At 46.6% G+C, this 12,205-nt stretch overlaps 1 protein-coding gene across 4 annotated transcripts in view; it reads left to right on the forward strand.

Moving 5' to 3' along the window:
• Positions 1–1,113: 1,113 nt before the first annotated feature.
• Sh3tc2 (SH3 domain and tetratricopeptide repeats 2) overlaps positions 1,114–12,205 on the forward strand; it is a 62,599-nt gene continuing 51,507 nt past the window's right edge. For 2 of the 4 annotated variants that reach the window (XM_021150688.3, XM_085833464.1), the window contains exons 1-2: positions 1,114–1,338; positions 9,452–9,550. In XM_021150688.3, the coding sequence (XP_021006347.2) occupies positions 1,218–1,338; positions 9,452–9,550 (220 nt within the window). In that variant the 5' untranslated portion in view covers positions 1,114–1,217. Of the gene's footprint in view, positions 1,339–1,684; positions 2,156–2,206; positions 3,013–9,451; positions 9,551–12,205 lie in introns of those variants that run through there. The other 2 variants (XM_029472142.2, XM_029472141.2) reach the window with 2 other exon arrangements.

The following is a 12,205-nucleotide window of genomic DNA, read 5'->3' on the forward strand; positions in this document are numbered from 1 at the left end:
CTAAGTAATATATAATGAGTGTTTGGTTCTTGGAAAACAGTCTCTGATGGACACATAACCAATTAGCATACAGTCTTTGAAGCTGGAGTAGGGGAGCCTGCTGGAGATTCTGTGTACTGTGTGCCCCTAGGCTGAGGACTCTCTTGACTATTGCAGGACCCTCTTGTCCTTCACACTGTCACCCAAGGCTCCTCCCGGAATGTAAACCTGACCAGGACACTGCCCTTTCTAAAAGCTCTGTGAGACCTGAAAGTTCCATCTCCAGAGAGCCTGAGGCACAAGCCAGCCAGGACCCTGCCTCTCTCAGCAAGTACCTTCTTGTCTTTGGGCGTTCCTGCAGACCTTTGCTCTGGGTAGGGAGGGAAATCAGTGCTCAGTGATCCTGTGAATGGGTGAATGGCTTGTTAGAGCAGTCATGCCCCCTGAGCTGTCTTGTGGGTATGCAGCCTGTTCACTCTCCCTCCTGTAAGTGATCTCCTGAGAGATTTTTTTTCCCCTGAGGCTCAACCTCCTTGTGTGGTATGAACTCCCCTGCTTCACTGACCGTCTGAAACAGAAAAGAGGTTGTTCTAGCATGACCAGTTCTTGTGAGTGCCTGACACCTTAAATGTTTTGCATAGTCTGGTCCTTCAGCCATCAAGTCTTTGGTAACGCTAGGTGATTTCCTGGATTCTCTCCCATCAGAACTTTGGGGGAGAGGGGGAGGGTTGTCCACAACTGGGGGCTGGTGTAGTCCACACAGTTCGCCAGCCAGTACTGGCTTCCTGATCCTGCAGATACTCAGTTACAGGTCTGATTTTCCCAAACATCCCAGGAAGCGTTTGCAGAGAGGCTTTCTAAGAGCTGGCAGGGGTGTTTGCGGGCCAAGTCCACCTGGGAGAGAGCAAGAACAACACCCTTGACTCGTGGGATGCTGTCTGCCCTCCTCTGCTCCGGCCACGCTCACAAGAACCAGCCTGCATCTGGATCCTAGAATGAGAGGAATGTGCCACAGCCTGATAGGCATGAAGCAATCTGTAGCAAGGCAGGGAGGAGCCGCTCCCCAGGCCAAGGCCTGACAGTGCTAGGACTATCTGGCCTACAGGCTGGGTGGCCCCTCCCACCCTCCCTGGCCTCCCCACTGCAGGCCGGATATCAAAGGCTGCATTGTGCATTGAACAGCCTCGGTCCCCCCTCCTCGTGTGCCAGGGAGGAGGCGGGGAGGAGGGACACCACCGATGGGAGGCTCCCAAGGTTCTTCTGACTGGCGCTCCCAGGGGCCTTGGCCCAGGGAGGATGGTGCACACATGGGTGGCTGTTTCTGTATCCCTGGGGAGCGGAGTCTACCCTGGGGCCCAGGTGAGTTTCCTGAGGGGATCTGGCCTAGGACTCAGGCAAGAGTGCTTGGTCCAGGGAAGGCTCAGGGAGTTGGTGCTTTGGAAAAACTGTCCTTCCAAAGATTGGGAGAAGGCTGTAATTTCTGGCTGCCTCTCTTCCTTCTCTAGTTTGGAGTTTCCCATTCTGGGAGCAATAAAAAGGTCGATGAAGTCTTCGGAGCATCTACTTTCCCCAAGAAGTGAGCTGTGTGCTGGGGCTGTACTTTGTGGACAGGGAGTGAGGGCGGCCCTTGGCAGCCACTCCTAGTGTGTGACTAAGCCCTTCCTGCCTTCCTTCCTTCCCAAGATTCCCTGGGACAGGAAGAAGGCTCTGTAGCGAGTTCCTCTGTAGCCCACGACGGTCATCAATTTGGCCGGGGTCACTCGGCGCTATTTTCATCGGGGCTTCTGCTGCGGAGGAAACACTGGGGCGGGTTCCTCCTTCCTACCTGTTGTGGTGGCTTTTGGCCGGTAGAGTTGAGGTCATGGAAAATTGTCCTAAGAAGATGTCCAGCGATCTGGGCACACGGTGACCAGCCTTCCTGGTTTGCCCGAGACTGAGGGCTTTCCTGGGACGTGGTCAGCTTTAAAATACAGACCGTGGGTCACAGCGAACCAGGACAATTGGACGTATTGTTGAAAGCCCCTGCAAATTTTCCTACACTGTAGGATGTTCATCTGGAGGAGCTGTGGCTGTAGGGGAGAAGGGCTGGGCTGGCTGAGAGTTTGCTTGGGAGATAGGCATCTTTCTGCAACCGTATTAGGGTCACATGGCTCCCTGTAGCACTCCTATGGTTTGGGTGAGTACCACTTGGAGGTTCCCCTAACCAAGGACTTTTCCTTTGACTGACTGCTTTCCTCTATGATCTTGTGACCTGGGCTCATCAAAAGGTCTCTCTCTCTCTCTCTCTCTCTCTGAAGCAAGCAAGCTAGAAGTCCTGGCCTACGCACTTTGACACTAACAGCAAGGACTTCTTAGACAAGAAACACCAAGGACCCACCCAAAACTAAGCTGACCAACTCCAAACGTCACAAAAGGCATGGCACATTTCGTCTCTCCAAAATTTCTAGACTTCTCAAACTTTCCCCCAAATCCCATTGTCTTTGTTACCCCCATGGGACCAGACATAGTGAGGGCTACTTTGGGATCACAGGTCTGGAAGTCAGGGACCTGGGGTCCAGGTCTAGCACTGAGTTTACCTCCAGGGAGGCACATATCATTGTGGTCAGCCCCTTCCAGCTTTCAGGCCTAAAGATCTGAGTTTGAGCTTGACTCTTTTATCCACTCTGAGTAACTTATTTAATGCCCCTGTTTCGGCTTCCCCACCCATGGATTTTATACCACATCATGCTCTCCTCACAAGGTTATGGTGGCCTTAAGTTTACACTTTTTGACTTAGAAAACAGCCTAGCACACAGTCAATTACGCATAGTAGCTTGCCAGGCCTCATTAATGATAGTTCGATGACCCTAGCACACCACATTCTCAGGGTTCCACTGGTCACCTGAGGGTCATCTGAAGCTGTAAGCTGCCAGTGGAGGCACTCCAGGGCTCTGTCCCTGATGCTTAACTCCAGCTTCTCTGGGTGGTGCTCTGCTGCTGTTGGGAGTTCCATTTGGGAAGAGTTCTGCGGCGCAGAGCTAGGAAGCTGACATGGTAAGGTGTCCCTGAAGTTCCACGACACTGTCACCCACCAATTTTATTCTCTTTGCCTTTTTCACGCTGGCACTGCTGGGCCCCTGGGTTCACTGTTTCATCAGAAGCCGGCTTACCATTTATTCTGTCAGAATTTCCGTGTCCTTCTTCCTGAGGTGTTCTCCACCCACCAGGCTTTTCCTGAGGGAAGTCACTAGGGATGATATCTGAGGCCAGATGGTGTAAATATTTTCATCCCAGCTTCCCAGTAGATCCTAGGGAAATGTCACAAAGTCTGAGATGCTTCTCTGAACGGCTGAAGCTTCTCCTGAACGAACGGCTCAAACAGTTGCATGACCTTAGGGAAGTCTGTCAGACCTTTGACTAGCAGTTATCTGGCAGTGTGCTGGCGTCAAGTGGTGGTGCCGATCACAGGAAACTTGGGGAGGATTAGATTGGACAGTGTGTCTCATGCACATGACATTCTGTGATGGTCAGCGAGCTGTTCTACTGTTATCGAATACTGGCCACCCCTCACCTCCAATGTGTTACTCTCTAGTGGAGAGAGGTCTAGTTTCTTTGGCTGCTTCCGCTACTATGTCTATTTAGGAGGGAGTTAAGAGTGAGTAGCAAACACGTGTCCTTATGTGGGGAGGCAAGGAAGAAGGTTAGAGATAATGTGGGATCCTGGATGGCTGCCCAGGTTTGCCATGGGGTGACTTAGTAATGGAAACTGGCTTGGGCTGCCCCAGCAAGCTGTGTTCACCCATGTAGACCCAACTGGTAGCTTCTCCTGGTGATGTTTCTCACTTTCTGCAGAAATCTTCCAGTAGCATGTGGAGGTGGAGGCGGGGAGCAGGTCCTGGCCAGTATCTGTGACTGCCCTGCTGTGGGTTTCTTGCCATTGTTAGTCACCAACAAGTTCAACAAGTCCCCCCCCCCCCTTCACAGCACAAAGGAAGCCATGTCACTGTTCCTTATCTCCAACGCCTCTTTGAGGAGATTTGGCAGCAATTCTTATATAGAAGATGCAGGGGAGATGTGTGTAGACATTGCCACTCTCTCTTCAGGCTTTCTAGTATGACTGACACATTGATGTAATTACAGGAGGAGGGGAATACCCACAGTAAGAGACAGAGCATCAAGGATTTAAAGGAATGGAGTGACCTTATCAACTCTATGACGCTACAGAGCGTTGGAATAATGAGCCTTGTCCACAATCTGTATTTTTCCCCTTTACTAACTATTCATGCACACCAAGTCATTGCAAAAAAAATAATAATGTAAACACAATGCTACAACTTGCTTGCCCACTCCTCTATATTATACTCTGGGCTACATCCATATGGATGGATGTAACTATAGTTACAGTCTTTTTTTTTTTTTTTGCCCCAGCAAGGAGATGTGGGCTTACCTCACAAAAACTGCTGATGGTGTGGGTGTGTTTGCTGGGTCAAAGGGAGAAAAATGTAATAAAGTAATGAAGAGCATGCAGGGGGCACCTTCAGGGTTGATCTTCTTCATGGCTGGGGGCGGCAGAAGGATCAGAGAAGCAGCCATAGGAAGAGAAGAGGGAAGGGCTCCATCTCCAGCAGGTTTCTGCAAGGAGAGGCTTTCCTCATCCGAGACCTTTGACCTTAGAGTTCCTAGGTCAGCCGCTGTAGTAGAAATAACAAAGTCTGGCCCCGGTGATTTGGGCGAGCTCTGACTCTTGCGATAACTGGCTGTGTGACCTTGGTAAAGTCAGCTCTCATTTCCCGGCCTACATTTCCCCAGATTCGTTTTCTGTGGTGATTGTTTCTCCCTTGTGATTATCGCCAGGATTTGGCAGGTCAGGATGCCTTCCTTCTCTGTTCTTACTTCAAAACAATGTATCATTTACTCCTCTCCCACCGCTCCCCACCCTCCCCGCCCCCATCCTCTAACAGCTTCCCTCCCACCCCTCTGTCCTCTTCGAATCTTCTGCTTCTTTTTCTGGGTCCTTCCTATGCTACTCTTAGCAGAGTAGACACTTTTATTATACTGCTCCACTGCCAAGAGCGTCCCAAAGCTCTGCTCTGCTTACATACATCTCATAATTCACCCTGCCACAAAGAGCTCACCTCTCCTGCCCCTACAGTCTGTACGTAAATACCAAGCCTGGCTACCCACCTGCTCAGCTTGTGCAAGATGGCTTCTACCTCCAAGCATGCATGGCTACCCTGTGTGCTCATTTCCTACAGATTAAAAGGACTTTCCAGTTAGATTTATTCACTGTATCTTATGCATTTTGCTGGCATGTATGTAGGTGTACCACATGTCTGCATGGTGCCCGAGGAGGTCAGAAGACAACACTAGAGCCCCTGAAACTGGATTTACAGATGCATGTGAACCGTTGTGTGGGTGCTGGGAATAAAATCCAGGTCCTCTGCAAGAGCAACAGGTGTATGCAAATGAGAGGCCATCCCTCCAGCCCCGCCCCCTGCAACTTTCTCATGGGTTTTCTTGTGTATTCCTCGTTCAAGTTTCTTTTTTTTTTTCTTTAAAGATTTATTTATTTATTATATGAAAGTACACTGTAGCTGCCTTCAGACACACCAGAAGAGGGCATCAGATCTCATTACAGTTGGTTGTGAGCCACCATGTGGTTGCTGGGATTTGAACTCAGGACCTCTGGAAGAGCAGTCAGTGCTCTTAACCACTGAGTCATCTGTCCAGCCCTAGCATAAGTTCTTAAACTTAATGCATTATAGTTTATGCATTGTTTTTCAGGGAGGAGGATAGGTCTTTGCCCATGTTGCTTAGGAAACCACTGGCAACTTAAATTACACAGGCATTCATCTGTATTTTCTGTAAATTTGTTTTTAGAGACATCTTTCAAAAATGTCCCATCTTCCCTACTCTCAGGGCTGGGTATTGAACACCCAGCCCCAAGCATGCTTGGTAAGTGCTCTACTGCTGAGCTATCTTCCCAGATCCAGACATTTTGTTTATAAAAAGTCCCTACAAGCTGGAGAGATGGTTTATTGGTTAAGAGCACCAGCTATTCTTCCAAAGGACCTGGGTTCAGTCCCAGTACCCTCAAGTAGGTGATTCACAACTATCTATGATCAAATGCTCTGGCTTTTGTAGGAGATCTTCTGGCTTTTGCAGGCAGCAGACATGCAAGTGGTGCACAGACACGCATGCAGGCAAAACACCTATACATGCAAAAAAGCATAATTTAAAAAGTGCTCAAGTAATTTTAATGCTTATGTCCATGAACGAATCACAGTTTGAAAAACTGTGGTTATCTTCTCCAAAGCCTCACATCTCCTGACAGGCTGTGTGACCTGTGTCCCACATCAGAGTCATTACTTTGGACTTTCCCTCCTGAAAGTAGGCTCACTCGACAGGCTGCAACTGTCAGAGAGACCATTTTCTGTGCAAGGATTTAATGAGTGACTGGGTAGGCCGGCTGTGGGACAGCAAGTGCTTTGTGGTGGGACAGCAGCCGCTCACCTCTGCGAGCCTGTGAGAGTGAGAACCCTGAGCTATACCTCCTCCAGGTTTCTAGGCAAATGCAAGCGAGCATCTCGGGGTAGAGAAGCATTCTGACTACTAAATGATATTAAGCGATTAACATTAAACATTCTCTCTGTAGGAGAGGAAAAGGACGTTTGGGGGAGTTTACTACATGGTTAAACGTGGTCACAGGGTAGGGAAAGCGACTGCCACTCTCCGAATGTGCTCCTCCGGACAGTGATGGAAACACCATTTAGAAATGCCAGAAATGCAGAGCCTCAGTGGACAATTGATTAGACACTCATGACATCCGAGGAACCACAATCTGCTTACACGGTTCTTAACCTTGCCTTAAGCTGATAATATCACATAGGAATGAAAAAACTACTAATTTTAATAACAGGTCTTCTTCAAAGTTTTAAAAAATGATTTGTTGTATTTGTAGTGTGTGTGTGTGTGTAAGCGCGCGCGCTTGCACGCATGTGCACACACGCGTGTGTATCATAAATTCTTAGAGTGAAGAGGACACTGTTGGATCATTTGAAGCAGAAGTTGCAAGCATACATATATATGTATACACGTATGTATGCATATGTATGTATGTATACATGTATGTATGTATGTATACATGTATGTATGTATGTATGTATGTATGTATGACTCAAATAAACAACCAGGGTTCAGAAGCTCTGATTTGGTCACCTCCTTCTCTTATAACCAGACACATACAAGACCCCAGAAGTGGATGAGGCAAACACCCTGTCCAATGTCATTTCATCAGTCTGATTTGTGCTCTTTCTCATGTCTTATGATTCCCACCACCCACCTGCTTTGGTTACTTCTGATTCCTGCTCGGCTCTAACTCACCACTGCCAGATTTCCCACTAGGCTGTCTAGCTTTCAGCCCTGAGCAGCTAACAGTGTTTCCTGAACGAAGAGCTGCATGTTCTTTTGTGGACTCAAGCTGACACCCATTTTGTATGTCAACCTTGCTAACTGCTCCCACCGCGAAGATAGGGAGAGACCCCTGGTGTTAAGATGCCACATGGAGGCCCACAGTGGAGAGAAACCAAGCCTTCTGGCAGTGGGATGAGGACCTGCAGTTTGGCACTAGCTAGGGTGGCTGTGACGGCTTGAGTTTTGTATGGACCTTGCCATTAAACCACAGGTCCAGAGGGCAAGACTGGATGGGCCTGTACACCTCTGACCTAAATGTTATAGACAGTTGTGGAGAGTAAATAAATGACTCAGAAATACTGGTAGAGACAAGAACACTAACCTTTTCCCCTAGAAGTCAGTCCTGCTTAACAGTTCTGGTCCAGTGGTTTAGTTCTTGAGAAATTTTGTCCTGAGAGGACAAAGATCAGAGACCAAAATTAATGTACTAAAGATTCAAGCTCCTTTTTATTTGGACAATACCATAAAAGAGGCCAGACTTACAGGGTTATCCAACATTTTGGGTTCTCTGGTCCATACTGTGTGAAGACCTGTCACTGACTATGTATTATTTGATGGTCTCCATGCTGAGAGCATAATTCATTGGGGCAGCACAGCAGGAAAGAACTACCCTGGACTGTGCATGGCACAGGGGTGGAGGCTGGGCACACTGTTGTGTCTAAAGCAATGGGTAAATGTCTCCACTCTTTTTGTCTTCTTCTCCATGCTTTTTGGTTGCGCTCTCTGCTCTCCTTTCTACCTTAAGCAGTCAAAATACCACTCCTCCCACCTCACCCCAGTCCCCGTCCCGTGTCCCAATCTGAAGCTCCATTTTAGTATATATTTATGCCTAGTGTGTGTAGGTGTTTCTGTGTGAGTGTGTATGAGTGCGTGTGTGAATGTTCCTGTGTGTGTGAGTGTGAGTGTGTGTGTGTGAATGTGTGTGTGTGTATGTGTGTGTGTGTGAGTGTGTGTGTGTGAATGTGTGTGTGTATGTGTGTGTGTGTGAGTGTATGTATGTGTGAGTGAATGTGTGTGTGTGTGTGTATGTGTGTGTGAATGTGTGTGTGTGTGAATGTGTGTGTGTGTGAATGTGTGTGTGTGTATGTGTGTGTGAATGTGTGTGTGTGTGTGAATGTGTGTGTGTGAATGTGTGTGTGTGTATGTGTTTGTGTGAATGTGTGTGTGTGTGAATGTGTGTGTGTGTGTGAATGTGTGTGTGTGTGAATGTGTGTGTGTGAATGTGTGTGTGTGTGAATGTGTGTGTGTGTGAATGTGTGTGTGAATGTGTGTGTGTGTGTGTGAATGTGTGTGCGTGTGTGTGTGTGTGTGTGTGTGTGTGTGTGTAGAGGCCAGAGGACAACTTACAGGCATCACATCTGTCCTGGGGATTGAAATCAGGAGGTTTGGTGGAATCAGGCTCCATGGCCTTTACCTGCGGAGCCTTCGCATCAGCCCAGAGTCTTCTGTCATTTTGGTGGTGGTGGCAGTGGTGCTTGTGATGGAGCCCAGAGCCTGTTAGTGTTAGGCAAGCACTCTTTAATAGCTACAGCCCTTTACTTCTATAGCTACAGAAACAGTAATGGTTTTAAAAGCTGGGAGGACAGAGACTCTTAGACAGGTCCCGATTTTGTGGGCAGATGGGACATTACAACCGTTCTTCAGCCACCTCTTTAATAATATCATTCTTGCTCACTCCAGTCCAGTCCTCTCAGACCTTGCTGCAGTTAGAGCCATATGATCTGTATGGACCCCACATGCCTGGAGCATCTTCAGTGCGCTAAGCCCTGGAACTTAGTTTGACCTCTGGGTGGGAATATTTAATGAAACGGGTACACCCAGGCTGCTGCAGGGTTGAGATAGCATACGTGGCTGTTCTTTGATAACAGCTGGCTACAAAGTAGCTATAAGGCGATGGTGATAGTAATTCTTTAAGGCCCTTAGTCCTGGGAAAACCACTAACCCTTGGTAGGAACTTGCAATCTGTACTTCCGACTCGTGTACACTGTTAACGGACAAGCTTTTGGTTTATTTTCTTCAGGTAAAGAAGGTTCTTCCAAGGATCCACCTGGATTGACTGAGGACACGTCCTCACTTGAAAACAAGAGAAAATGTTTCCTGCCACAGAATATGACCCAAGGTATCTAAATCTCAAAGATAAGTGCAATTAAAAAAAAAAACTTCTATGCAGAGTAAGTAGTTCGGGGGCTTCCTCATCTGTCCATCTTCAGATTGTCCCCACTTGCCCTTGTCTCTTGTTACCTCCAAGTGCATATTTGTATGTGTGTGCATGTGTATGTGTGTGTGTGTCATATTAGCACATTAACAAATCTTCCAGGCTCTTACTCAAAGCTCTTTAGAATTTGGCACAGGTCAGGAACTCCATATATAATTTTTGGATTAGAGAAACATATCATTGATTAGATTTTTCAGGTGATAGGGGGCAGGGTTAAATTTAAAATGAAGTGCACATTCAACATGGTACCTTAAAGAGTTTGTATGCAGTTGGTGTCCAGAAAATATATAACAAAGACACAGATTGAGAAATGAATATGCGGGGGACCTGTTTATATTCTAGATAATGCTTATCATGGTCTCTTATATATTCTAGGTTCTGAGTAGATATTTCTTAAATAAATGAATAATAAAATGAAGACTTGCCTGGATAGAATGAGATCAAGACCTGAGTATATAGAATGAGATTGGCTGGATAGAAGGCAATCTGAGTGAATATTTTAGAAGCAAAATATTTAAAAAGATTTGGAAATCAATATTCTGAAAAATATCCAAGTAATGAATATCTCAGAAGGTCCTCTATTTATTTATTTATTTATTTATTTATTTATTTATTTATTTATTTAATGTAAGTACACTGTAGCTATCTTCAGATGCACCAGAAGAGGGCATCAGATCTCGTTACGGATGGTTGTGAGCCACCATGTGGTTTCTGGGATTTGAACTCAGGACCTTTGGAAGAGCAGTCAGTGCTCTTAACCACTGAGCCATCTCTCCAGCCCCGAAGGTCCTCTTTTCTGAGACTTCAGTGAAACTCGCAAAGAGAGAATTCTCACTTTACAGAAAATGCTGTAACTGAGACAAACTTTACAGCAGAAACCAGAGGATAGGCAGGAGTATAGCTTCTGCAATATGGTAGTAGGGACCTGTCTTACAGTTTTACTGCTGTGAACAGATATCTTGAACCTGTCTTAGTTAGGGTTTCCATACTGTGGAGGGATACCATGACCAAGGCAACTCTTCAAAAGGACAATACTTAATTAGGGCTGGCCTACAGGTTCAGAGGTTCAGTCCATTATCATCATGGCATAGCAGCATGCAGGTAAACTTGGTGCTAGAAGAGCCAAGAGTTCTACATCTTGATACAAAGACAGCAGCAGGAAACTGGCTTCAGCAGGTGACCAACAGAAGGGTCTCTTCCATACTGGGCAGACCTTGCGCATAGGACCTCAAAGCCCACCCCCACAGTAACGCACTGCCTCCAACAAGGCCACACCCACTCCAACAAGGCCACACCTCCTAATAGTGCCACTTCCTGTGGGCCAAGCATATTCAAACCACCATAGGGCCATTTTTCTTTTCTTTTTGACTCTGATAGTTCTGGAACTTGCTACTTAGATTAGATTAGGCTGGCCTTAAACTCACAGAGATCTGTCCGTCTCTGCTTCCCTAGGGCTGGGATTGAAGGTATGCACCACCTCACTGGGCTTAGCGAGAGCCCATTTTGAGAGCAGATCCTGTGTCAGGAGGCCTGACATGATCCTCTTCTTACACAGTCTCTTCTGTATGGTGGCATCTAAATCGCTACCTATCAGATAGAAGGCAGAGTCTCAGAAGGGAAGGTGACTTGACTGTCCTATGCTTAATGTGTGATGAGGAAGAAGCTTAACGTAACGCTTGTTTTCTTAGCAGGGTTCTCTAGTGGAACAGAATTGATAGACTATATAAAGGGGTTTGTATACAAAGGGGCTGTGGTCCAGTTAGGCCAACAATGGCTGTCTACCACCATAAAGTCTGACAGTCTAACAGTTGTTCAGTCCATGAGGCTGGATGTCTTAACCTGTCTTCAGTAGATGCTGGGATCCTAAAGAAGTAGACTTTAATGCCAGTGAAGGAATGGCCTTGCTGGTGAGAATGAGGGCAAGCAGACAGAAAGCTAAAGCTTCCTTCTCCCAAGTCCTTTGTATAGGCTGCCACCAGAAGGTATGGTCTGGATTTAAGGTGGATTTCCTTACCTCAAAAGATCTAGATTCAAGGTGGGTCTTCCCACTTCAGAGGATTTAGTCAAGGAAAATTCCTCACAGGTGTATCCAGCCACTTGAGTTTTAGCTCATACAGATAAAGTCAAGTTGACAACCAAGAATAGTCACCAAGCTTGTCCTGTTGGTAGCTATCATGATCCACACCCTTCCAAAAATGTACCTTGTCTTGTGACATAAAGTTTGCGAATGAGTTCCATTTTGGGTATTTTTAAGGATACAAACAGTGTTAATAGATATAATTACCAAACCAGGTTCTTTCTATTCCTTATCAAAAATTATGACAAAATGCCATTTTTATTTTTTAGAAATTTATTACATTTACTTGTGCATCTGTGTATATTTGTATGTGTGTGGACATGCACAGCAGAATGTGGGAATTGGTTCTCTTCCACTACGTGTCTCTCAGGGATCGAAAAGGGTCATCGGGCATAACAAGCCATCTTAGCAATAATGAGAAAAATCTCATTATTTTCTTGGGTCACCTGCTTGACATCTGTAAGCTTGAATTGCCACCTGCC

Source organism: Mus caroli, unplaced genomic scaffold (assembly GCF_978045245.1).
Source record: "Mus caroli unplaced genomic scaffold, Mus_caroli_1 scaffold_19, whole genome shotgun sequence".
NCBI lineage: Eukaryota > Metazoa > Chordata > Mammalia > Rodentia > Muridae > Mus > Mus caroli.